The sequence below is a fragment of the Pongo pygmaeus genome, chromosome 20 (assembly GCF_028885625.2).
Source record: "Pongo pygmaeus isolate AG05252 chromosome 20, NHGRI_mPonPyg2-v2.0_pri, whole genome shotgun sequence".
Classification (NCBI taxonomy): Eukaryota; Metazoa; Chordata; class Mammalia; order Primates; family Hominidae; genus Pongo; species Pongo pygmaeus.
In genome coordinates this window covers 8069263-8095236 of record NC_072393.2, presented here as the reverse complement: position 1 = coordinate 8095236, position 25974 = coordinate 8069263, and the positions used below count along the sequence as shown (strand labels likewise).

At 53.1% G+C, this 25974-nt stretch overlaps 1 protein-coding gene across 6 annotated transcripts in view; it reads left to right on the top strand.

Moving 5' to 3' along the window:
- The window catches only part of FBN3 (fibrillin 3), an 86417-nt gene extending 62930 nt beyond the window's left edge, over positions 1-23487 (top strand). For 5 of the 6 annotated variants that reach the window (XM_063657433.1, XM_063657432.1, XM_063657431.1 and 2 more), the window contains 11 exons: positions 592-726; positions 1489-1614; positions 3318-3524; positions 5518-5643; positions 7396-7518; positions 7757-7873; positions 13482-13610; positions 13703-13879; positions 15600-15834; positions 16697-16847; positions 22633-23403. In XM_063657433.1, coding sequence (XP_063513503.1) covers positions 592-726; positions 1489-1614; positions 3318-3524; positions 5518-5643; positions 7396-7518; positions 7757-7873; positions 13482-13610; positions 13703-13879; positions 15600-15834; positions 16697-16847; positions 22633-22974 — 1868 coding nt within the window. In that variant the 3' untranslated portion in view covers positions 22975-23403. Of the gene's footprint in view, positions 1-591; positions 727-1488; positions 1615-3317; positions 3525-5517; positions 5644-7395; positions 7519-7756; positions 7874-13481; positions 13611-13702; positions 13880-15599; positions 15835-16696; positions 16848-22632 lie in introns of all 6 variants that reach the window. The other variant, XM_054463263.2, reaches the window with a different exon arrangement.
- Positions 23488-25974: the final 2487 nt, after the last annotated feature.

Here is a 25974-nt window from a genome sequence, read left to right as displayed (position 1 = left end):
TGAAACCCTGTCTCTACCAAAAATACAAAATTAGCTGGGCATGGTGGCGCACGCCTGTAATCCCAGCTACTTGGGAGGCTGAGAGACAGGATAATCGCTTGAACCTGGGAGGCGGAGGTTGCAGTGAGCCGAGATCATGCCACTGCACTCCAGCCTGGGCAACAAGAGCAAAACTCCACCTCAAAAAAAAAAAAAAAAATCCTGCAATGCACACAGAACAGCCGCCCACCACAAAGAACTTTCCTATCCCAAATGTTCATAGTGTCAAGGGTGGGAGACCCTGGTCTGGGACTCAGTGTCTCTGGAGCTGTTTCAGGGTCCGTGTTCCGGGGGCCATGAGCAGACTCACAGACCCTGACATGGGCAGGGGATGCAAGCTTTGGGGGACAATTCCTGATTCCCTCAGCTTCTTGGAGGCTGGGGCTGGGCAGGAGCTGGGGGCTCCCTTCCTGGGAGGGATGGACACCTGGCAGAGCCTGCAGGGAACTCACTCAGGTCCCACCAGGACTGACGTAGGGTGGAATCCAGGTCCCTACCCCAGGCCATGGGGTGCCTGGCCTTGGCTGACCATCTGTCCCTGGTCATCCGAAGATGTGGACGAGTGTGCAGATGGTCAGCAGGACTGCCACGCCCGGGGCATGGAGTGCAAGAACCTCATCGGTACCTTCGCGTGTGTCTGTCCCCCAGGCATGCGGCCCCTGCCTGGCTCCAGGGAGGGCTGCACAGGTATGGGGGCACTGGAGCTTCAGGGGTGCAGGGAACCCCTTGTGGAAGGGAGAGGTCAAAGCAAGAGGGTCGGACTGGGCACAGTGACTCATACCTGTCATCCCAGCACTTTGGGAGGCTGAGGTGAGAGGATCGCTTGAGCCCAGGAATTTGAGACTTCAATGAACGGGAGGGACAGGCAGTGGGGGGGACAGGAGGTGGGGGGGACAGGCAGTGGGAGGGACAGGTAGTGGAGGGGACCGGCAGTGGGAGGACGGTGCCGCTGCACTCCAGCCTGGACGACAGAGTGAGACCCCATCTCCAAAAACAATAAAAATGAAAATAAGGCCGGGCACGGTGGCTCACGTAATCCTAGTACTTTGGGAGACCAAGGCGGGTGGATCATCTGAGGTTAGGAGTTTGAGACCAGGCTGTCCAACACGGCAAAACCCCATCTCTACTAAAAATACAAAAAAAAAAAAAAAAAAATAGCTGGGCGTGGTGGCAGGCACCTGTAATCCCAGCTACTTGGGAAGCTGAGGCAGAAGAATTGCTTGAACCAGGGAGGTGGAGGTTGCAGTGACCCAAGATCAGGAAATTGCACTCCAGCCTGGGAAATGGAGTGAGACTCTGTCTCAAAAAATAATAATAATAAAAATAAAAATAAATAAAATAAAAATAAGCAAGAGGGCCTGGGCAGATCCAAAGGGGCCCTTTGGGGCTGTGGGAGAGGCTGGCTGCCTGTGGCCTCCCCGTCCACCTGCATCGCCGCTCCCATCTCAGATGACAATGAATGCCGTGCTCAGCCTGACCTCTGTGTCAATGGCCGCTGTGTCAACACCGCGGGCAGCTTCCGGTGCGACTGTGATGAGGGATTCCAGCCCAGCCCCACCCTTACTGAGTGCCATGGTGAGTGCAGCTGGACAGGCACAGTGGATGCAACCACCTACCATGTGGTGCCCATTGCCTGTCCCCCCCACTGCCTGTCCCCTCCACTGCCTGTCTCCCCCACTGCCTGTCCCCCCCACTGCCTGTCCCCTCCACTGCCTGTCCCCTCCACTGCCTGCCCCCTCCACTGCCTGTCCCCTCCACTGCCTGTCTCCCCCACTGCCTGTCCCCTCCACTGCCTGTCCCCTCCACTGCCTGCCCCCTCCACTGCCTGTCCCCTCCACTGCCTGTCCCCCCCACTGCCTGCCCCCTTCACTGCCTGTCCCCCCCACTGCCTATCCCCTCCACTGCCTGCCCCCCCCACTGCCTGTCCCCTCCACTGCCTGTCCCCTCCACTGCCTGTCCCCTCCACTGCCTGCCCCCCTCACTGCCTGTCCCCCCCACTGCCTGCCCCCTTCACTGCCTGCCCCCTTCACTGCCTGTCCCCTTCACTGCCTGTCCCCCCCACTGCCTGTCCCCTCCACTGCCTGTCCCCTCCACTGCCTGCCCCCTTCACTGCCTGTCCCCCCCACTGCCTGCCCCCTCCACTGCCTGTCCCTCCCACTGCCTGTCCCCCCGACTGCCTGCCCCCTTCACTGCCTGTCCCCCCCACTGCCTGTCCCCTCCACTGCCTGTCCCCCCCACTGCCTGTCCCTTCCACTGCCTGCCCCCTTCACTGCCTGCCCCCTTCACTGCCTGTTCCCCCCACTGCCTGCCCCCTTCACTGCCTGTCCCTCCCACTGCCTGTTCCCCCCACTGCCTGTCCCTCCCACTGCCTGTTCCCCCCACCGCCTGTCCCCCCCACTGCCTGTCCCCTCCACTGCTTGTTCCCCCCACTGCCTGCCCCCTTCACTGCCTGTCCCTCCCACTGCCTGTCCCCCCCACTGCCTGCCCCCTTCACTGCCTGTTCCCCCCACTGCCTGCCCCCTTCACTGCCTGCCCCTCCCATTGCCTGTCCCCTCCACTGCCTGTCCCCCCCCACTGCCTGTCCCCCCCACTGCCTGTCCCTTCCACTGCCTGTTCCCCCCACTGCCTGCCCCCTTCACTGCCTGTCCCTCCCACTGCCTGTTCCCTCCACTGCCTGTTCCCCCCACTGCCTGTCCCCTTCACTGCCTGTCCCTCCCACTGCCTGTCCCCTCCACTACCTGTCCCTCCCATTGCCTGTCCCCTCCACTGCCTGTGCCTCCCACTGCCTGCCCATCCCACTGCCTGTCCCCTCCACTGCCTGTCCCTCCCACTGCCTGTCCCTCCCACTGCCTGTCCCCCCACTGCCTGTCCCTCCCACTGCCTGGGAGCTCTCCAAGGCAGGGACGGGGCCTGGGGCACAGACGGGCAACCCAGGGGGTTGCTGAGCTAATCCGGACACACATGTCCAGTGCTCCCCTGCTGCCCCTCTTCCCTCTGTCCCTTCTGTTAAATCCTGGAGGAGCAGGATGCCCCCTCCATGCTTCCTCCAACCTCACTGGCGCCACACCCTGGAACCAACCTTCCCCAGATCTCCCACTTCCGGGGAGCTAACCCTAGCCGGTGACCCACTAGTGCCATCTGTCCTGTGTATCCAGCTCCCTCCTGGACACCCCTATCCCCAACATCCCCAAAATACAGCTTGCCCCAAAGCAAGCTCAGTCTTTGCCCCCAAACCAGCCTCCTGGAGTGACTGTTGTCTTTCCCGTTGTTCTCCGTAGACATCCGGCAGGGGCCCTGCTTTGCCGAGGTGCTGCAGACCACGTGCCAGTCTCTGTCCAGCAGCAGTGAGGCTGTCACCAGGGCTGAGTGCTGCTGTGGGGGTGGCCGGGGCTGGGGGCCCCGCTGCGAGCTCTGTCCCCTGCCTGGCACCTCAGCCTACAGGAAGCTGTGCCCCCATGGCTCAGGCTACACTGCTGAGGGCCGAGGTGGGTGCCCATGCCCTCAGGACCCCCAGGGAGGCAAGAAACGGGGGAGTTTGCTCAGGGTCATGTGTCTGTACTGCAGCAGGTGCTAGAATGTGTGAGCCATACTGTGTGTGTGTGTGTGTGTGTGTGTGTGTGTGTGTGTCTTTGTGCTAGCAGATATGAGAACCAGTACATGTGCCCCATATGCGTGGAAGAACTCGGGGGGTTGAGGGAGCAGGTGTGTGAGCCAGTGTGTGTGTGTGTGTGTGTGTGTGTGTGTGTTCTGAGACAGAGTCTCGCTTTGTCACCCAGGCTGGAGTGCAGTGGTGCAATCTCAGCTCACTGCAACCTCTGCCTCCCAGTGGCATACCTGTCATCCCAGCACTTTGGGAGGCTGAAGCGGGAGGATTGCTTAAGCCCAGGAATTTGAGGCTGCAATGAGCTAAGATAGTGCCACTGCACTCCAGCCTGGGTGACAGAGCAAGACCTCGCCTCCAAAAACAATTAAAAAAATAGGCCGGGCACGGTGGCTCACGCTTGTAATCCCAGCACTTTGGGAGGCTGAGGCAGGCGGATCACCTGAGGTCAGGAGTTTGAGACCACCCTGGTCAACATGGTAAAATCTCATCTCTACTAAAAATACAAAAAATTAGCTGGACATGGTGGCGTGTGTATGTAATCCCAGCTACTCGGGAGGCTGAGGCAGGAGAATCCATTCAATCCGGGAGGCAGAGATTGCAGTGAGACGAAATCACGCCATTGCACTCCAGCCTGGGCAACAGAGAAACTCTGTCTCAAAAAAATGAATAAATAAAAATAAAAAGCAAGAGGGCCTTGACAGACCCAAAGGACCCCTTTGGGGCCGTGGGAGAGGCTGGCTGTCCCATGGCCAGTAAAGATGAGGTTTTGCCATGCTGGCCATGCTGGTCTCGAACTCCTTGGCTCAAGTGATCCACCCACCTCAGCCTCCCAAAATGCTGGGATTACAGGCGTGAGCCACTGCACCCGGCCCAGTGTGTGTTCCTTGTGAGTGAGAGCTCGTTCCGGACTTCATGGGAGCCAGTGTGTGTCTGTGTGTGTCAGCTGGGTGAGAAGTATACACTGTGTTCATCTGTGAAGTAGAAAGCAGTGAGAGGGAGCCAGCGGCCTGTGTGTTGTGGACTTGGGTGAGTGTACAAGGGCAGGTATGTGAGTGTCTGCGTGTGAGCGAGCATAAGGACATCAACGTGTCTCATTGAGTGTGTCACTGAGAGTAAGATGGGTTATCCATGTGACCAGCAGTGACATCAATAGGACTGGGGAGGGCTGGGTGCAGTGGCTCACGCCTGTAATCCCAGCACTTTGGGAGGCTGAGGCGGGCAGATCATGAGGTCAGGAGATTGAGCCCATCCTGGCTAACACGGTGAAACCATGTCTCTATTAAAAACACAAAAAATTAGCCGGGCGTGGTGGCGGGCGCCTGTAATCCCAGCTACTCGGGAGGCTGAGGCAGGAGAATGGCGTGAACCCGGGAGGCGGAGCTTGCAGTGAGCAGAGATCGCGCCACTGCACTCCAGCCTGGGCGACAGAGCAAGACTCTGTCTCAAAAAAAAAAAAAAGTAGGACTGGGGAGGAAATGGCTTTTTGGGGGTGTGGCTGGGGGGAGACTCGGGAGTCCCTGAGTGTGGGCGTGTGTTCCCGTGTTTCTGCAGGAGCATCTAGGTGTGTGGCTGGTGTGTCATGTTGCACTGTGTGTCTCTGTTGTGCATGTTGGTGCACTGAGGAGGTGTCGCTGTTGAGGTTGGGGAGGGGTGGGTGTGTGTCCCCCTCCCTGGAAGCTTCATGGGCGTGTCCTGTGGGCTCAGGTGTCATCCACAGCCTGAGGATGGGGTCCACGTGGGCTGGGGTGCAGTGGCCTGTGTGGAAGGGAGGCTGGACTTTCCTTTGAGGAGACAGCTGCTGGGCGAGAGAAGGAGACATGCCTCGGTGGCCCGAGGCAGCCAGCCAGCCCCATTTGCACCCTGCTTTTTCCCAGATGTGGATGAATGCCGTATGCTTGCTCACCTGTGTGCTCATGGGGAGTGCATCAACAGCCTCGGCTCCTTCCGCTGCCACTGTCAGGCCGGGTACACACCGGATGCTACTGCTACTACCTGCCTGGGTGAGCCCAGCCCTCTGCACCTGCACCCTTGGCCCAGCCCAGCCACCTCCTGCACAGCCCCTGAGCACAACTTCCCTGAGACTTTCCAGTTTGCAATGTTAGGCTTTCATTTACAAAGTGGTGCCCGAACCATACAGACAACTGAGGGCCAGGTGTGATGGCTCGCTACTGTAATCCCAGTATTTTGGGAGGTCGAGGTGGGAGGATCATTTGAGACCAGGAGTTCCATAGCAACATAGCAAGACCCCATCGCTAAAAAAATTAGCCAGGAATGGTGGCCTGTAGTCCCACATGCGCCTGTAGCCCCAGCTACTTGGGAGGCTACTTGAGCTCAGGAGTCTGACGCTGCAGTGAGCTATGATTGCGCCACTGCAGTCCAGCCTGGGTGACAGAGTGAGACCCTGTCTCTTAAAAAATGAAAAAGAAAAGAAAAGAAAGAAAAAAAGAAAAAAAAAAACCAGGCCAGGCATAGTAGCTCATGCTTGTAATCCCAGCACTTTGGGAGGCCAAGGTAGGCACATCATTTGAAGCCAGGATTTCAGGACCAGCCTGGCCAAGATGGTGAAACCCCATCTCTGCTAAAAATACAAAAATTAGCTGCACGTGCTGGTGCATGCCTATAATCCCAGCTATGCGGGAGGCTGAGGCAGGAGAATCGTTTGAACCCGGGAAGTGGAGGTTGTAATGAGCTGAGATCATGCCACTACAGTTTAGTCTGGACAACAGAGTGAGACTCTGTCAAGAAAGAAAGAGAGAAAGAAAGAGAAGGAAGGAAGGAAGGAAGGGAGGGAGGGAGGGAGGGAGGGAAGGAAGGAAGAGAGAAAGAAACAGAGAAAGGGGAGAAAGAGAAAAAAGAGAAGAAAGAAAGAGAGAGAGAAAGAAAGAAAGAGACAGAAAAAGAAAGAAAGAGAGAGAGAGAAAGAGAGAAAGGGAGAGGAAGGAAGGGAAGGAAGCCCAAGTGAGGTGGCTCACGCCTGTAATCCCAGAACACTTTGGGAGGCTGAGGCAGAAGGATCACTTGAGGCCAGGAGTTTGAGACCAGCCTGGCCAACATCGTGAAACCGTCTCTACTAAAAAAAAGAAAAAAGAAAAGAGAAAAAAAATTAGCCAGGTTGTATGTGCCTGTAATCCCAGCTGCTTGGGAGGCTGAGGCAGGAGAATTGTTTGAACCTGGGAGGTGGAGGGTGCAGTGAGCCGAGATTGCGCCATTGCATTCCAGCCTGGGTGATGAAGCGAGACTCCGTCTCAAGAAAGAAAGAGAGAAACAGAAGGAAGGAAGGAAAGGAGGGAGGGAGGATCCTTTCCTTCTCCCACCCCCACCCCGTTTGGGCCATTTTCCTGCTGTTATTTCTTCCTTTTATTTTGCACATCCTGATATTTTTCAGTTACGTTTTGTAGCAAGTGTACATCTAAGTCAGCGGGAGGAAAACTCCAGCCCGAGGGTCAAGTCTGGCCCTGCATTTGTTCTTGTCAATAAAGTTTTATTAGCACACAGCCATGCACATTTGTCTGCTTACCCTCAATGGCTGCTTTGCTAGTACAAAGGCCACACGGAGTAGTTGTGTCTGAGATGGTGTGGCCTGCAAAACCAAATGTATTTCCCATCTGGCTTTTTGCAGAAAAAAGTGTTAATTCCTGTGTAAGTCCACAGATTTTAGATGGTCGGGGTCTGGGTGGAGACCTCAGTTCCTGAACACCCCCAGGGAATGTCTGTCTAACCCTGCCCCACCACACCACGCTGTCCTTCCCTAGATGTGGATGAGTGCAGCCAGATCCCCAAGCCATGTACCTTCCTCTGCAAAAACACGAAGGGCAGTTTCCTGTGCAGCTGTCCCCGAGGCTACCTGCTGGAGGAGGATGGCAGGACCTGCAAAGGTGATGTCCTTTCAACTCTCCCCCACTCCCGCCACTGCATGCAGTCTAGGGCCCCAAAGGGATGCCCAAGACATGTCCCCTGCAATCGCACCCCCTCCCATCTGCATGGAGTCAAGCACCATCTCCGGGGTCTTTCTCTTGTCACCCCTCTACCTGGAGGTGGCAAGGGCAGCCCCTGGGAAGTCCCTAACCCCCCACTGGGCCCTGCCCTGAGCCTGCTGGACCATCCGTGCTGCAGACCTGGACGAATGCACCTTCCGGCAGCACAACTGTCAGTTCCTCTGTGTCAACACTGTGGGCGCCTTCACCTGCCGCTGTCCGCCCGGCTTCACCCAGCGCCACCAGGCCTGCTTCGGTGAGTGACCCTTGCCCCTCACCGGGAGGTGACGCACGACCCCAGCATTAGTTATTTTGCTCACCAAAAAAGTATCAAGTTGGCTGGGCGCAATGGCTCACGCCTGTAATCCCAGCACTTTGGAAAGCTGAAGCGGGTGGATCATCTGAGGTCAGGAGTTTAAGACAAGCCTGGCCAACATGGTGAAAACCCGTCTCTACTAAAAATACAAAAAAATTAGCCTGGCATGGTGGCAGGTGCCTGTAATCCCAGCAACTCGAGAGGCTGAGGCAGGAGAATCGCTTGAACTCGGGAGGCAGAGGTTGCAGTGAGCTGAGATCACGACACTGCATTCCAGCCTAGGCAACAAGAGCGAAACTCTGTCTCAAAAAAATAGTATCAAGCACCCAGTGTGTACTGGACATTGGGGACATGGGGGTGATCAGAACAAAGTCGTTACTTCCTCAGTGCTCGCTTCCTGGAGGCATCTAGAACCTCCTTCCTCTCCTTTGGGAGGAGAGAGGCCCTCTGGCCTTGGCTTATGGCATCTTGCCTTCCCCCTGACAAGTCCCTGCTGGATCTCCCTCCCAGAGCCTCCCCAGAGCACTCCTGAAATCCCAGGTCTCACATAGTCCCAAGAGGAAATCAGTTCAACAGCTAAAGCCACAAGAGCATCTGCTACCATCATTGTTTCTTAGTGTCTTGTGGCCCCCAGGGAACACAATCTTCCCCAAAGGCAGAGCCTAGTCAAGGGTGGCCCCATTCACACTCCCACTAATCTGCCCAGACAGCACCTACTGTGTTCCAGGCAGTGCTCCAGACCAAAGGATGGCAGACTCCAGGCTGCCAGCTAAGCCCGGCCCCCTGCTTGCTTTGTTAATAAAGTTTTATTGACACACAGCCAAGCCCGCTTGCTTACAATCACCTGTGGCTGCTTTTGCACTATATTGGCAGAGAAGAGTCTTGGGACAGAGCCTGTTACAGAAACAGAAATGGTTTGTCGGGCCCTGTTATAGACCCTGGGGGTATAGCAACAAAATAAAAGACAGGGCTCTTCCATCATGGAACTTTCCTTCTAGCACAGAATCAGACTAGAAGCAGACATAATAAGAAATTAACAGAATGGTGTGGCTGGGTGTGGTAGCTCATGCCCGTAATCCCATCACTTTGGGAGGCTGAGGCTGGCAGATCACTTGAGGCCAGGAATTCGAGACCAGCCTGGCCAACATGACAAAACCCCGTTTCTACTAAAAATACAAAAATTAGCCAGGTGTGGTGGTGGCGTCTGTAATCCCAACTACTTGGGAGGCTGAGGCAAGAGAATCACTTGAACCTGGGAGGTGGAGGTTGCAGTGAGCCAAGATCATGCCACTGCACTCCAGCCTGGGGGACACAGCAAGACTCTGTCTCGAAAACAAACAAACAAACAAAAAATTAACAGAATAGTGTGTTCAAAGGTGATGTGTGTCATGAAGAAAGAAAAAGTAAAAGCAGGAGTTCAGGAAAGAAGGAGAGGGCGACAGGGTTGTTTTGGAGGGTGGGGAGAGGTTTGGTGGTGGTGGTTTTTGGTTATGTTGTCTGTTTGTTTGTTTGTTGTAGAGATGGCGTCTTGCTCTGTCACCCAGGCTGGAATACAGCAATGTGATCACAGCTCACTGAAACCTCAAATTTCTGGGCTCAAGCAATTCTCTCACTTCAGCTTCCCTAGTACTTGGGACTACAGGCTCACCACATCTGGGTTTTTTGTTTTTGTTTTTGTTTTTTGTTTCTTAGAGATGGAGTCTCTTAATGACTCTGTTGCCCGGGCTGGAGTACAGTGGCTATTCGCAAATGTGATCATAGCACACTGAAGCCTCAAACTCCTGGTGTCAAGTGATCCTCCCACCTCAGCCTCCTGAGAGGGCTTCAGTTTTAAGAGAGGGATCAGGTGAAGTGTCACCAAAAGAGAACATTTGGCTGGGCATTGTGGCTCACGCCTGTAATCCCAGCACTTTGGGAGGATGGCTTAGGGTCAGGTGTTCAAGACCAGCCCAGGCAACATGTCAAGACTCCGTCTCTACAAAAAATACAAAATTAACTGGAGGTGGTGACTCCTGCCTGTAATCTTAGCTACTCAGGAAGCTGAGATGGGAGGATCTCTTGAATCCAGGAGGTTGAGGCTGCAGTGAGCAGTGTTCATACAACTGCAGTCCAGCCTAGTGGACAGAGCAAGACTCTTTCTCAAAAAAAAAAAAGAAAAGAAAAAAAGACAGAGAGAGAGAACAAAGACTCTCGAAACAAGAGGCATTTCTGTTTTTCTGCAACATTAAAGTTTGTGGCCGGGCATAATGGCTCACACCTGTAATCCCAGCATTTTGGGAGGCTGAGGCAGGAGGATTGCTTCAGCTCGGGAGTTTGAGACCAGCCTGGGCAACACAGTGAGACCCCATCTCTATTTAAAAAAAAAAAGATAAGGTTTTCACTGGATGTGTGAGCAGCTGCATGGACCAGGGCCGTGCATTACATGGGTACCATCTGTGGAGCAAGCTCACACGTGATTGCTTCTCTCACTAGAAACGAGTTTAAATTCTCAGCCAGGCAGGTGGTGGTGGTGTGAGGCTCAACTTGATCAAAAGTCAACAAACTTTTCTGCAAATGGCTCAAGAGGAGTAAATATTTTCAGCTTTGTAGTTGAGATGGTCTCTGTCGCCATGATTGGACTCTGCCATGGTAGCATCAAAGCAGCGGGAGAGATACGTAAATGAAAGACCGTGTCTGTGTGCCAATAAAACTTTATTGATACAACAGACAGTGGCTTGGATTTTGTCTCAGGGTGTTCCTGTTTGCCGATGACTAAACTATTAATAGAAGAGCAAACTCACATGACCACGGTAGGCCAGCCTGACACTTGGTTTGCTTTGCTAGATGTAAGGGAAAGAAACTGTGGGTGGTGGCAGATATTTCTGTTTTTAATTTTTGAGATGGAGTCTTGCTCTGTCGTCCAGGCTGGAGATTGCAATGGTGCAATCTCAGCTCACTGCAATCTCACCTCCCAGGTTCAAGCGATCCTCCTGTCTCAGCTTCCCAAGTAGCTAGGACTACAGGTGTGCGCCACCACGCCCAGCTAATTTTTGTGTTTTTTGTAGAGACAGGGTTTTGCCATGTTGCCCGGGCTGGTCTTAAACTCCTGGGCTCAAGCAGTCTGCCCACCTCGGCCTTCCGAAGTGCTGGGATTGCAGGCGTGAGCCACGGTGCCTGGCTGTGCCAGACATTTCTTCTGGCCAGAGTCTAGAGCTATTCTCTGTGGCCCCTCAAGTGACAGCTCAGGCAGCTGCAGGGGCCACTCCTACTTAGAAGCTGCATGTTCCCATGTCTGTTGTTCCCAAGAGATATTCACTTTTCGTTTGCTTGTTTTTGTTTTTTGAGACAGAGTCTCACTCTGTCGCCCAGGCTGGAGTGCAGGGGCATGATCGTGGCTCACTGCAACCTCCGCCTCCTGGGTTCAAACGATTCTCCCACCTCAGCCTCCCAAGTAGCTGGGATTACAGGCATGCAGCACCACATCCAGCTAATTTTTGTATCTTTAGTAGAGACGGGGTTTCACTATGTTGGCCAGGCTGGTCTTGAACTCCCAGCCTCAGGTGATCCGCCCACCTCAGCCTCCCAAAGTGCTAGGATTACAGGCGTGAGCCACTGTGCCCGACCCTGAGACAGACTCTACATCTCCATAGATATATGCTTAGTGTCAAGAATCTCTGTACTCAAGGAAGCCAAAAGCAGAATTTTCCACCAGGAATTTGTTGTTCATTCCTCAAAATCCCAGTTCAAATGCAATATACCAGCCATGGGCTCCTACCATTGTAGCAATGCTCTCTGGCCATTGTAGCAATGCCCTCCTACCATCGTACCAATGCCCTCCTACCATCGTAGCAACCTGGCCATTTTAGCCAGTTCAGGCTGCCATAACAAAATACCAGAGACTGCAAGCGTGGGACTTAGCAAATTCAAATCCAAAAACTGGGCCGGGCACAGTGGTTTGCACCTGTAATCCCAGCACTTTGGGAGGCTGAGTTGGGAGGATCTCTTGTGCCCAGGAGTTTGAGACCAGCCTGGGCAACATAGTGGACAACGTAGTCCCCACTAAAAATACAAAAATTAGCCAGGCATGGTCTTGTGCACCTGTAGTTCCAACTACCCAGGAGGCTGAGGTGGGCGGCTCACCTGAGCCCAGGAGGCGGAGGTTGCAGTGAGCTGAGATTGTGCCACTTCACTTCAGCCCAGGAGACAGAATGAGATCCTATCTAAAAAAAACAAAATTAACAGTTGGTTAAATGAAGCAGAGCAAAGCCACACCAAGTGAAGATGTGGTGGCCATTTAAAATTATGCAAATAAGAATAGTAAGAAAAAAATATATATATGTGTGTATATATATATTTTTAAGATGGAATCTCACTCTGTCAGTCACCCAGACTGGAGTGCAGTGGCACAATCTCGGCTCATCGCAACCTCCGCCTCCCGGGTTCAAGTGATTCTCCTGCCTCAGCCTCCAGAGTAGCTGGGACTACAGGCGTGTACCACCACACCTGGCTAAATTGTTTTGTATTTTTAGTAGAGATGGGGCTTCACCACATTGGTCAGGCTGGTCTCGAACTCCTGACTTCAGATGATCCACTCCCTAGGCCTCCCAAAGCACTGGGATTACAGGCATGAGCCACTGTACCCAGCCCCCAAGAATAGTAAGAATATTTAAAGACATAGAAAGATGATCACAGACTTTTCAGTTTAAAACAATAGCTTATACACACACACACACACGGACAACCCATACACTGGGTGGCTTAAACTACAGAGATTTATTTTTTTTCGGTTCTGGAAGCCGGGCAGTTCAAGATCAAGGTGGCAGCATGGCTGGTTCTGTGAGGGCTCTCTTCTTGGTTTGCAGACAGCCGCCTTCTTGCTGTGTCCTCACTTGGCAGAGACAGAGCAAGCTTTCTGGTGTCTCTTATAAGGGCACTATTCTCATCATAAAAGCCCTATCCTCATGACCTTATCTAACCCTGATCACCTCCCAAAGACCTAATCTCCAAATACCAGCCCACTTGGGGTTAGGGCTTCAACATAGGATTTTGGAGAGACACAAACATTCAATCCATGGCACTGACTGACCTCACACTACTGTCAGGTTTCCATGAGAACAAAACTCAACAGGCAACCCTATGTCATTTTTCCATGGGAGAAGGAAAAGAGGCTTTGTTTATCTTTTACTGTTTTACCAGGCACTGCCCTAAGCCTTTTACATGATTAGGTGAATTTAATTCTCTCTCGCACACACACAAAAATGCAATGAGGTAGACATTATCATCTCCATGTTACAGCTGAGGAAATAGAGGCACAGAGAGGGTAGGTAAGTTGCCCAAGGACACACAGCTTCGAGGCGGTGGAGATGAGATTCTTTATGTGCAGGATCTCAAACATTGGTGCCTATTCTGTGAGTCAGGAACTGTTACAGATCTCATTTCAGAGTGGGAAACAGGCACAGAGATGGTGAGCAACTTGCCTGAAGCCACACATTGGTGGCACTGGCATTGTGTTACCTGACACGAGTTCCTTAACCAGCAGACAACCCTGCCCGATCTCTCTCCTCTGCAGACAATGATGAGTGCTCAGCCCAGCCTGGCCCATGTGGTGCCCGCGGGCACTGCCACAACACCCCGGGCAGCTTCCGCTGTGAATGCCACCAAGGTTTCACCCTAGACAGCTCAGGCCATGGCTGTGAAGGTACAGCCCAGCTTTGGCTGGGGTCTAGTGTTTGGGGGTGTTGGTCCTGAGAGCCGTCTGGTAAACCCTCTCTCCCTCTCTCTATGTCTCAGATGTTAATGAATGTGATGGGCCCCACCGCTGCCAGCACGGCTGTCAGAACCAGCTAGGGGGCTACCGCTGCGGCTGCCCCCAGGGTTTCACCCAGCACTCCCAGTGGGCCCAGTGTGTGGGTGAGTGGAAAGGGCTGGGAAGAAGCTGGGCCCTCCATCAGAATCTGCTCAGAGCAGGTGACTAACAGACACCACCCTGCAAGATGTTGTGACAAGCACAATTATCTAAAGATTGAACAAGCCAGCCCAGAAGGTAGTGAGTTCCCCACTGCTGGGGAGTCAAGGTGCAGCAGAATAAGCATGGAAAAGTGTCTGAGTTCATTCCTTAGGGCATGGTGGCCTGGAGGACTCAGTTGAGAAAGATTCTGAGACCTAAAGTCTGCAATTCGGTGATCACAGGGAAAGAGTGCTGTGATTGATTAGTGAAGTCTGCCATGAGTGTGATTACTGATGTCTGCTATGGATGCTGCAAGGAGCGATGGAGGTGTGCATGCTATGTCATTGCCATAGCTGTTGCAAAGGCCCTCCATTTGGGGGGCTAGCCTTCTGCCCCCCAACCTTCCTCCATCTTCTGGCTACTCCAGGACCTCCTAGCAGTCTCTTTCACTGCTCTCTTCATTCCTCCACTGCAGTGCAGCTTTCACCCTCTACCATTTTTGGGCCCATTTGCTCTCTCCTGAGACCTCTCCTCGGCCTCCATCCTCTACCTCCACTGCTCTGGGCACCATAGTCTCCCCCTTCAGGCTCCTGGACACTCTCTCCTGTGGCCTTTGTGATGCGGCTATCCCTGCTCTCCCACTGCCTCCCAGGCACTGCCTTCTCTGCCCCCTCCTTTTGTCTCTCATGATGGGTCTTTAGCTAAGTTCTTCTCAGACTTCTGACATCACATGACATGACCCCACCCCCCAGGCAAGGTGCTTGTCCCCTGGGGATCTTGGGGATCCCACAGACCATCGGCCTTTGCTGGCAACTCTTCCTCAACTTGTCTCCTCCTCCCTGTACTGACTCATTCATTCTTTCCCCAACTGTTTGCCAAGGACCTGCCTTTCACTAGGCCCTGAGCTCAGATGCAGAAGTGAGCTGAAAAACCATTTCTGCCTTGAGTTTTTCAGTCCAGCAAAGGAAACAGGGATTGATTAGACCCCTAACTAGGTTCTCAACAGAGGACCATTTTACCCCCATGATACATTTTGAAATGTCTGGGAGACATTTTTGATCATCACAATTGGGATCCACCATGGTAGTTCACTCTTGCGGGATATTGAGGTAGGAGGATCATTTGAGGCCAGGAGTTCAAGACCAGCCTAGGCAACATAGCAAGACCCCCATCTCTACAAAAAGTTAAAAGATTAGCCAGGCATGTTGGTGCACACCTGTAGTCCCACTACTCGGGAGGCTGAGGCAGGAGGATCCCTTGAGCCCAGGAGGTCAAGGCTGCAGTGCACTATGGTTGCACCACTGCACTCCAGCCTGGGCAATAGAGTGAGACTCCCAACTCTAAACAGACAATTGGAGGCAGATGGGTTTTCCTGGTGTCAAGCAGGTGGAGGCCAGGGATGCTGCTCAACGTCCCACAGTGCAAGGAGGGCTCCTCCCTAGAGAATGATCTGGCCCCAAGTGTCAATAGCGCTGAGGGTGAGAAAGCTTGTTCTAGATCATCCCACACTTTGGGGTTTAGGGGACGTGTTGAGAGATGCTGTGAAGGAGAATCACAGGGTTTGGGGCAGCGGGGCTATGGGGCCGATCTAGTCTCAGGGCTCACTGCCAGCTTGCTGGAGACTTTGACATTGGACTTGGGCTCTGAACATAGAGCATTCCAGGTGGAGGGCTCTGGGGGTGTGAAGGCTGCACTGCCCCACGTCTGCGTCCTCCCTCTCCTTCTCCTTTCCTCCCACAGATGAGAATGAGTGTGCCCTGTCGCCCCCCACCTGCGGGAGTGCCTCCTGTCGAAACACTCTTGGTGGCTTCCGCTGCGTCTGCCCCTCTGGCTTTGACTTTGATCAGGCCCTCAGGGGCTGCCAGGATGTGGATGAGTGCGCCGGACGGCATGGCCCCTGTAGCTACAGCTGTGCCAACACACCTGGTGGCTTCCTGTGCGGCTGTCCTCAAGGCTACTTCCGGGCTGGGCAAGGGTGAGAGGCTGGAGTGGGGCAAGCAGACTCCATGCCCCGCAAGTGTCCATGCATGCACCCATACACACACAGACACACACACACACGGGGCTTTGTGTATGCCAAGAATTTACCAGAAGAGCTCCTTCAGCCTGTGCATGCAGGCATTTGCCCACATATGCACAGAGTCCTGGACACGCAGAGGTACAGTGGCACCTGTATCTATTCACACACATCCTCACACCACTAACATGTAGTTGTCCACATGGCACACACCCACACCAGCATGCGTGGGCACCCTTGTGCATTTACAGATCCCAGCATGCACGTGTGTGTGTGTGTGTGTGTGTGTGTGTGTGTGTGTGTGTGCATGTCCCAGTGTGCACTCAGGCTCATGCATGCCCACATCCCTGGGGGCACTGTGCCATTGCTACATCCTGGTTTGCACAGGTGAGGAAGCACACGTCAGCCATCTGTGAGTGCTCACACTATACACACACCCCCGGGCACACTCAGGGAGATTCACACATTCCTACACGCACACATGTGCCTGCATGAGTTATTCCCCATGTGAACACACAGGTTGGCATATGCACACGCCCCGGGTATGCTCATGTCCATTCATCCGTCCCAGCCTGTGCACGTCCTCTCACTCCTGTGTTCACACCTATGCCCAAGTGAACCAAGGGACACACATGCACACCCTTATGTGGTGCACACACACTCGTGCACACGGAGCCACACCAGCACATGCTCAGAGGCACATGTGTGCGTGGGCATTTGCAGCATGACTCAGAACGGAGTATAGGGGTGGAGCAGTGTGGCTGGGGAGGTCCCATCAGCCTGCCTCTGAAACCCCTCCACCCTGCCCATCCTGGCCCAGGCACTGTGTCTCCGGCCTGGGCTTCAGCCCCGGACCCCAGGACACCCCAGACAAAGAGGAGCTGCTCTCGTCTGAAGCCTGCTACGAATGCAAGATCAATGGCCTCTCCCCTCGGGACCGGCCACGACGCAGTGCCCACAGGGACCACCAGGTGACATGGGTGCTGCACTAGGCAGGGGTGGCCAGGGAACGGGTGAGTGTGGGAAAGAGGTTGTGGACCCGACTTAGTCATGTCAGCTCCCCCAAGAAGGAGCACCAGGCTCCACATCCCAGCAGGTTCTCCATGTCATGGTGCCGGCTTAGGGCCTTCTTGTGCTTTCTCAGCCCTGGGATTTTTCTTGGGGGTCTCTGGGGGACACATCTCCGGAACACTCTACCTCACCCCTGGTGACAAGTCAAGCGTCTTCCATACAGACCCTGGCCAGGCTGTGATGGTTTGTATGGATCCCTTTTATAAAGGCACTTGGATGCGGGGAAATACCTGGACCCCTCCAACCCTGCCTGCACCCTGGAATCTGTCACCCCCTCACCTCCTGGTTGGTGAAGGCCTCCCTTGGGACCCTTTTGGGATTTAGTTCCAATGGGGCCCTAAGTGGCCTCTGTACCACAGCTCTGCCCATCTCAACTCTTCTGTGCATCCCTCTGGGCTGTTCTCACAAACTCTTCGGCCAAGTTAAGCCCAAGCCCCTTCCCTGTCTGAGCCTTGGGGAGGTAAGTCTTTTCTCTGGGGACCCCAGCAGAGGCTCCCCTTAGGAGCCCCAGGGCCCCAACCTGACATATCCACTCAGCATCTGCCCTGTACCCCTCTTGTGCCTGAGGTGCTCCTGGAGTTCCTGAACCTGCCTTGTCTCTAGGAATCTCAGGGATCTTCAACACACCACTCAGTAGCAGTAGGGCAGGCCTATGGCTCCATCCCTCCTTCTCTCTCGGGCCACCCCATCAAGGTGTGCAGAGAGGGCAGTTTTGCCACAGATGCCAGCTGCTTGCCCCTCAACTGAAGAGTCCCTGACTACGGGTCAGTCCTGCAGCCATCACCCAAGGGATCTGAAAGCCAAAAATGTATTAAACACCTGCTGTATGCAGATATCACTCCAAGTGCTCTCTGTTCACAGCCTCTCAATGTTCATGACAACCCTGGGAGGTGTAGATGCCACTATTTTTTTTTCTTTTTTTTTTGAGACGGAGTCTCGCTCTTGTTGCCCAGGCTGGAGTGCAATGGCGCGATCTCGGCTGACCGCAATCTCTGTCTCTCGGCTTCAGGCGATTCTCCTGCCTCAGCCTCCCGAGTAGCTGGGATTACAGGTGTGCACCACCACGCCCAGCTAATTTTGTATTTTTAGTAGAGACGGGGTTTCTCCATGTTGGTCAGGCTGGTCTTGAACTCCTGACCTCAGGTGATCTGCCCGCCTCAGCCTCCCAAAGTGCTGGGATTACAGGCATGAGCCACTGCACCCGGCCTAGATGCCACTATTATCCCTATTTTACAGATGGAGGAACCTCGGAGAGGTTAGGGCACATGCCCAAGTTACAGAACTTGAATGTGGTGGTTCAGAGATTCCATGGCTATGGCACATCGACTTCTCTTTACAAGCAGCCTTGGCATCCATGGCCAGCCATCCTGGGCCCCTCTGTCTTCCGAAGCCATCACTTTACATTGTTTCCCAAACAATTATCACTGAGCATAGAAACCATTACCCCAAACTCACCCCCACTGCAAACATTTAGGTCAAAGCTTCTTCACTCCACAGATTTTACTGAATACCACTGCTGGGCACTGTAATGGAGCAACAGCGAACAACAACAACAAAAACACCTGCCCTCGTGAGGCTGATATTCTAAAAGGGAGACACACAAGAAATCAACATGTAAAACAGATCATCTTTTATAACACATGACGAATATGATACATGATAAGTGCTATGGGGAAAAACAAAGTGAGACATGGGATAGGGTTATTGGGCTTGAGAGGCTTTCTATATTAGATAAAATGTGAGTGTATTACTTTGTATTACTGAAAGGCCCTTTTTCCCCTCTAGTTATTTTTTCCCCCTTGCTAGGAAAAATTGTGGATGTATATATTATCCCATAGTTACTGATATTTTCTGTAAACTTCATAAGGGTAGAGCTGTGTCTGTAGGATTTACTACTGTATTGGTACCCCTTGGTCCTCAATAAGAGTGAGTGAGTGGTTGTCAGGGTCCCAGGGCAGAAGTAGATCAAGACAGAGAAGGGCTAATTTTTGTATTTTTAGTAGAGATGGGGTTTCGCCATGTTGGCCAGGCTAGTCTCAAACTCCTGGCCTCAAGTGATCAGCTCACCTCAGACTCCCAGAGTGCTGGGATTACAGGTGTGAGCCACTGTGCCCAGCCAAGGCCAGGATTTTGAGACCAACCCGGGTAACATAGTGAGACCTCCTCCACCTACAAAAAGTAAAAATATTAGCCAGCTGTGGTGCCATGTGCCTGTAGTCCCAGCTACTTGGGAGGCTGAGGCGGGAGGATTGCTTGAACCCAGGAGTTCAAAGCGGCAGTGAGCTGTGATCACACCTCCGCACTCCAGCCTGGGTGACAGACAGACCCTGTCTCAAAAATAGGGCTTTATTGTGCCTTTGCCTGCAATACCCACTGACTGCCAGCAGGGGTCGGTAAGAGCATAAGTCTTAACAACATTCCGTGGGAAGAAGGCCTGAGATCTCCAGAACTGAGGGGCTGGGGAACAGGAATAACTTTCACCTGAATGCAACAGCCAAACACTCCGTCGGCATGTAAACGAGGCCAAACCAACACAGTGCGCCCCAAAACAAAGGCAAAGAAAACACAGATGACCTTCTGTGGGGTTGGATACGTCACCCAGCCCTGGGGTAGCCTGCCATTGAGGCTCGCTGTCTTATTCAGGGCCCTGTCCAGCTGCCAAGACCAGGAAGGCACTTCAGAGGAGCTTAAATAAAGAAGGGTTTGTCGTTGGCACACAGGGGGCTCTCAAAGAGGGCCAGATGCGGGAAGCACAGCGGAAGCTATCAGGCGGCTCTTCTGTCTGGTCCTTTACGCTCTCCTCTCCGGCCCTGCTTGGCATCCCGTTTCTCTCACTGTCAGCTCTGGCATTCTTTTAGGGGCTGGCTTCTGCTGAAAGGCCCTTGTTCCTAACACCAGCCATCCCAAGACATTTCTGAGTGACCTTAGGGCTCTGGGTCGCAATGTCATCTGAATAATCCCCTGGCTGCTGGGTCTCTGAGAGCAAATCTTTGATTCCTTTGGCCCAGGCTGGCAGGGGTCTGAGCAACGTCCCTCAGCTGAGACTAGGGGTTGTAGTGTGTAACTGTGGCCGTCTCCCTGCCTCTCTCAGAAGCAGCCTCAGCCTTATGCCACTGAGTCTACAGATCCAGCTGACCTTGAGGATGAAGAACTAGACTTGAGATGCCAAAGGAAGCAGTATTTTCCTCCACTTAATTTTTTTATTGATTTATTTTTTATTTATTTATTTATTTATTTATTGAGACAAGGTCTCACTCTGTCACCCAGGCTGGAATGCAGTGGCGCAATCATAGCTCACTGCAGCCTTGAACTCCTGGGCTCAAGCAATCCTCCCGCCTCAATCCCCCAAGTAGCTGAGACCACAGGCACATGTACCACCACGCCCACCCAGCTAATTTTTGTACTTTCTTTGTAGAGATGGTGTTTACCATGTTGCCCAGGCTGGTCTCAAACTCCTGGTCTCAAGTGATCCACCCACTTCAGCTTCCCAAAGTGCTGGGAGTACAGGCATGAGCCACCGTGCTCACCCTATTTATTGATTTTTTTTTTTTTTTTTGAGATGGAATCTTGCTCTGTCGCCCAGGCTGGAGTGCAGCAGCACGATCTCCACTCACTGCAAGCTCCGACTCCTGGGTTCACGCCATTCTCCTGGCTCAGCCTCCAGAGTAGCTGGGACTACAGGCACCTGCCACTATGCCTGGCTAATTTTTTTTTTTTAATTTTTAGTAGAGACGGGGTTTCACCATGTTAGCCAGGATGGTCTCAATCTCCTGACCTCGTGATCCACCTGCCTGAGCCTCCCAAAGTGCTGGGATTACAGGCGTGAGCCACTGCGCCCAGCCTATTTATTGATTTTAAAAATCAATTTGTTTCCTTTTTTGGGGGGAGCAGGGTCTCACTCTGTCACCCAGGCTAGAATGCAGCAGTGCAATCATAGCTTACTGCAGCTTGAACTCCCAGGCTCAAGGGATCCTCCCACCTCAGCCTCCCTAGTAGCTGGGACTACAGGTGTGCAACACCACACCTGGTTAATTTCTTGTATTTTTAGTAGAGACAGGGTTTCACCATGTTACTCAGGCTGGTCTCGAACTCCTGGGCTCAAGCGATCTGTCCACCTTGGCCCTCAGCCAACTTCATGTTTTTTATAGCACATTTGTCACTTTTACATTTTCCATTTATTTGTTTACTATCTGCTTTGCTTTCCTAGAAGGTAAACTCCCTGAGGGGAAGGATTTTTATCTGCTCATTGCTGAATCCCCAGTGCCTCAAAGATTGCCAGGAATTCAGTAGGTGCCTAATAAACATATATATTTTTTTGAGACAGGGTCTCAGTCTGTTACCCAGACTGGAGTGCAGAGGTGTGATCACAGCTCACGCTGCTTCGAACTCCTGGGACCTCCCACATCAGCCTCCTAAGTAGCTGGGACTACAGGTGCACACCAGCACTAATATTTTCACTTTTTGTGGGTGGATGAGGTCTCACTATGTTGCCCATGCTGGCCTCGAAATCCTGGCCTTGGCCAGGCACGATGGCTCACGCCTGTAATCCCAGCACTTTGGGAGGCCAAGGTGAGCGGATCACTTGAGGCCAGGAGTTTGAGACCAGCCTGGCCAACATAGTGAAACCCTGTCTCTACTGAAAATACAAAAATTAGCCAGACATGATGGCAGGCACCTGTAATCCCAGCTACTTGGGAGGCTGAGGCAGGAGAATAACTTGAACCTAGGAAGCAGAGGTTGCAGTGAGCCAAGATCATGTCACTACACTCCAGCCTGGGCGACAGAGCAAGACTCCATCTCAAAAAAAAAAAAAAAAAAAAAAAAGGAAGAAACAAAGAAATCCTGTCCTCAAGCAATCCTCCTGCCACAGCCTCCCAAAGTGCTGGGATTATAGGCATGAGCCCCCATGCCCAGCCTATTTTTTGTTTTAGATTCAGAGGGTACAGGTTTGTTATTAATAGATGGGTATATTGCATGATGAGGCAGTTTGGGCTTCTTCTGATGCCATCATCCAAACAGTGAACATAGTTCCCAATAGGTAGTTTTCTTTTTGTTTATTTATTTGTTTTCAGACAGTCTTCCTCTGTCGCCCAGGCTGGAGTGCAGCAGCATGATCTCAGCTCACTGCAACCTCCACCTCCCGGGTTCAAGCGATTCTCCTGCCTCAGCCTCCCAAGTAGCTGGGACTACAGGCGCCCGCCACCACACCCAGCTAATTTTTGTATTTTTAGTAGAGACTGGGCTTCACCATATTGGTCAGGATGGTCTCGAACTCCTGACCTTCTGGTCCACCCGCCTCAGCCTCCCAAAGTGCTGGGATTACAGGCGTGAGCCACCGCGTTCGGCCTCCCAACCCTTGTCTCCCTCCCTCTCTCCCTGCTCTAATAGTCCTAGTGTCTGTTCTTCCCATCTTTATGTCCACGGGTATGCAGTTTTTAGCTCCCACTTATAACTGAGAACATGCCATATTTGGTCTTCTGTTTCTGCATTAATTAGCTTAGGATAATGACCTCCAGCTGCAACCACGTTGCTGCAAATGGCGTGATTTCATTCCTTTTTATAGCTCTTTCCCTCACTTTAGAGACTGGCCCAAATCTCCTCTTTGGCCACAATCCCAGGACCCCCTACCCACACCACATCGCAATTCTCCTGGGCTCTGACCACACACCTGGCCTTTCTTCCCAGGTGAACCTGGCCACCCTTGACTCCGAGGCCCTGCTGACCTTGGGCCTGAACCTCTCACAGCTGGGCCGGGCCGAGCGCATCCTGGAGCTCCGGCCGGCCCTGGAGGGTCTGGAGGGCCGGGTCCGCTACGTCATTGTCCGCGGAAATGAGCAAGGTTTCTTTCGCATGCATCACCTCCGTGGCTTCAGCTCCCTGCAGCTGGGACGGAGGCGGCCGGGGCCTGGAACCTACCGGCTGGAGGTGGTGAGCCACATGGCAGGACCCTGGGGTGTCCAGCCAGAGGGGCAGCCAGGGCCATGGGGCCAGGCCTTGAGGCTTAAGGTGCAGCTGCAGTTGCTTTAGTTGGGAGGAGCCTCAGTGGGCCCCAGCTGTCCAGAGAAGGAGGATTCTGGAACTGGGAAGGACTGATCCCCAGAAATGATGGCTGACCAGATGGAACCCCGAAACTCAGGAAGAGTGAAATGCTACACGACAACCTCAGGCGAGCCCGGCCTCTGCCTGGGCCTCTGTGCCAGCCCCGGGGGCCCCACAATTACTCAGTCTTTCCTGGAGACAGCAAGAAGCTGCAGTGTGCAATCCCCGCACCACAGCCAAAGTTAGGAAGAGGCCCTGTGGCCACCGTGTCTGGCCAATCTCAGGCTTTCACTTCTGTGCTGCACTGTGGCTTGCCCTGGCGGGGTCAGGGGGTTGGCGGGACATGGCAGTGGGCAACTGGGGTGGGCACAGGGCTTATTCCTCGGAGTAGAAGGGTGTACAGGGGGCCCAGACTCCACAGTGACTTGCCACATTTGCCCCCCATTTGGAGAATGCTTTTATATCAAAAGTGGAGATGATAATAAAGTTATTTTGGGTTAAGTCTGCCTGCACCTTGGCAAGTTCTTGAAGTAAGTAGATGCTGCCCTTGGACTGGGCGAGGCAGATCTTGTGCCTGGGGAAGCAGAAGGCCTTTTGGGCTCCCCAGAATGGTAATAACGGCTCACGCTTCCTGACCATGTACTACATACCAGACACCATTCGAATTTTTTTTTATTTTTTCTGAGACAGGGTCTTGCTCTGTTGCCTAGGTTAGAGTGCAGTGGCGCGATCATGGCTCCCTGTGGTCGCCACTTCCCAGGCTCAAGCAATCCTCCCACCTCAGCCTCTCCCAAGTAGCTGGGACCAAAGGTGCACGCCACCACACCCAGCTAATTTTTTAAATTTCTTTTTCTTTCTCTTTCTTTTTGAGACAGAGTCTCACCCTGTCACCCAGGCTGGACTGCAGTGGCGCAGTCTTGGATCACTGCAACCTCTGCCTCCCGAGTTCAAGTGATTCTCGTGCCTCAGCCTCTCGAGTAGCTGGGACTACAGATGTGTGCCACCATATCTGGCTAATTTGTGTATTTTTAGTAGAGACGGGGTTTCACCATGTTGTCCAGGCTGGTCTCAAACTCCTGACCTCAGGTGATTGGCCCGCTTCGGTCTCCCAAAGTGCCGGGATTACAGGCATGAGCTACCATGCCTGGCCTAACATTTATTTTTCTTAGAGTTGGGGGTGTCCCTATATTGCCCAGGCTGGTCTTGAGTTCCTGGGCTCAAGTGATCTTACTGCCTTGGCCTCCCAAAGTGCTGGAATTACAGGTGTGAGTATCCAATATTTTACCATTATTGACCACTTTGATTGTCACTACAACCTCATGAAATAGATGCTATTACCATCCCCGTTTTACAGGGAAAACTGAGGCTCAGAGAGGTTAAGCACTTTGGCCAAGGTCAGGCCAGGTTGAAAGTTGGGTGGCCTGGCGGGGTGCGGTGGCTCACATCTGTAATCCCAGAACTTTGGGAGGCCGAGGTGAGCAGATCACCTGAGGTCAGGAGTTTGAGACCAGCCTGGCCAACATGGCGAAACCCCATCTGTACTGAAAATACAAAAAAAGAAGCCAGGTGTGGTGCTGGGCACCTGTAATCCCAGCTACTCGGGAGGGTGAAGCAGGAGAATCGCTTGAACCTAGGAGGTGGAGGTTGGAGTGAGCCGAGATCATGCCACTGCACTCCAGCCTGGGCAACAGAGCAAGACTCCACCACCAAAAAAAAAAAAAAAAAAAAAAGAGGAGGGGAGGGGAGGAAGTTGGGCAGCCAGGTCCAGTGGCTCATGCCTATAACCCCAGTGCTTTGAGAGGCCAAGGCGGCTGGATCACTTGAAGTCAGGAGTTCAAGACCAGCCTGGCCAACTTGGTGAAACCCCATCTCTACTAGAAATACCAAAATTAGCCAGGGGTGGTGGTACGTGCCTGTAATCCCAGTTACTCAGGAGGCTGAGGCAGGAGAATCACTTGAACCCGGGAAGCGGAGGTTGCAGTAAGCGGAGATTGTGCCATTGCACTCCAGCCTGGGCGACACAGCAAGACTCTGTCTCAAAAAAGAAAAAAAAAAAAGAAGAAGAAGTTGGGCATGTTCCCAGACCATCAGCCCCCACAGCACCCTGCATGGTTCCAGGCGGACTCCAATTCAATGGCCAGGATACTCACTGTGTTAATAAACACACAGTTAGCATGTACTGTGTGCTGTGCGTGTCACACATCACAGTGTATTTGGTATCCAACAAAGCGCTATGAGGCAGGCAGTATTATCACCCCCATTCTCCAGGGGGGCAAAATTGAGGCTTAGAGAGCTTGTGGAACCTGTCTGGGTCACCCACATAGTGCGCGGTGGAGCCTGAACACTGAACGTGACTCCATTTCTTCTGCAACTTCATCCCGGTCCCTGATCCCAAACCACCAGGGTGTCCCCTAAGAGATGATGTGCTTGGTTTTCTTTCTTTCTTTCTTTCTTTTTTGAGACAAACTCTCGCTCTGTCACCCAGGTTGGAGTGCAGTGGCGTGATCTCGGCTCACTGCAACCTCTGCCTCCCGGGTTCAAACAATTCTCCTGCCTCAGCCTCCCGAGTAGCTGGGATGACGGGTGCCTGCCACCAAGCCTGGCTAATTTTTGCATTTTTAGTAGAGATGGGATTTCACCATATTGACCAGGCTGGCCTTGAACTCCTGACTTCAGGTGATCCACCTGCCTCGGCCTCCCAAAGCGCTGGGATGACAGAGTGAGCCACTGTGCCCGGCCAATGTGCATTGGTTTTCATCTGGATCATTCTCTCTGATGTGATGGAAACTGAGGTTGCCAAGGACCAAAGACAGCATCATCAGGTGGTGACTCAGGCCTCCACCTGTAGAACTGTCACTAGCGCCTGGCACCAGAGCTCTGTCCTTGGTCTGGTCCTGGCTTACCGGTGGCCTCCAAGCAGCCTATAAGAGCTTGCAGAGGGCTTCTGTGTCCATCAGCTGGACTCACCACAGCCCTGGAATCTAAGTA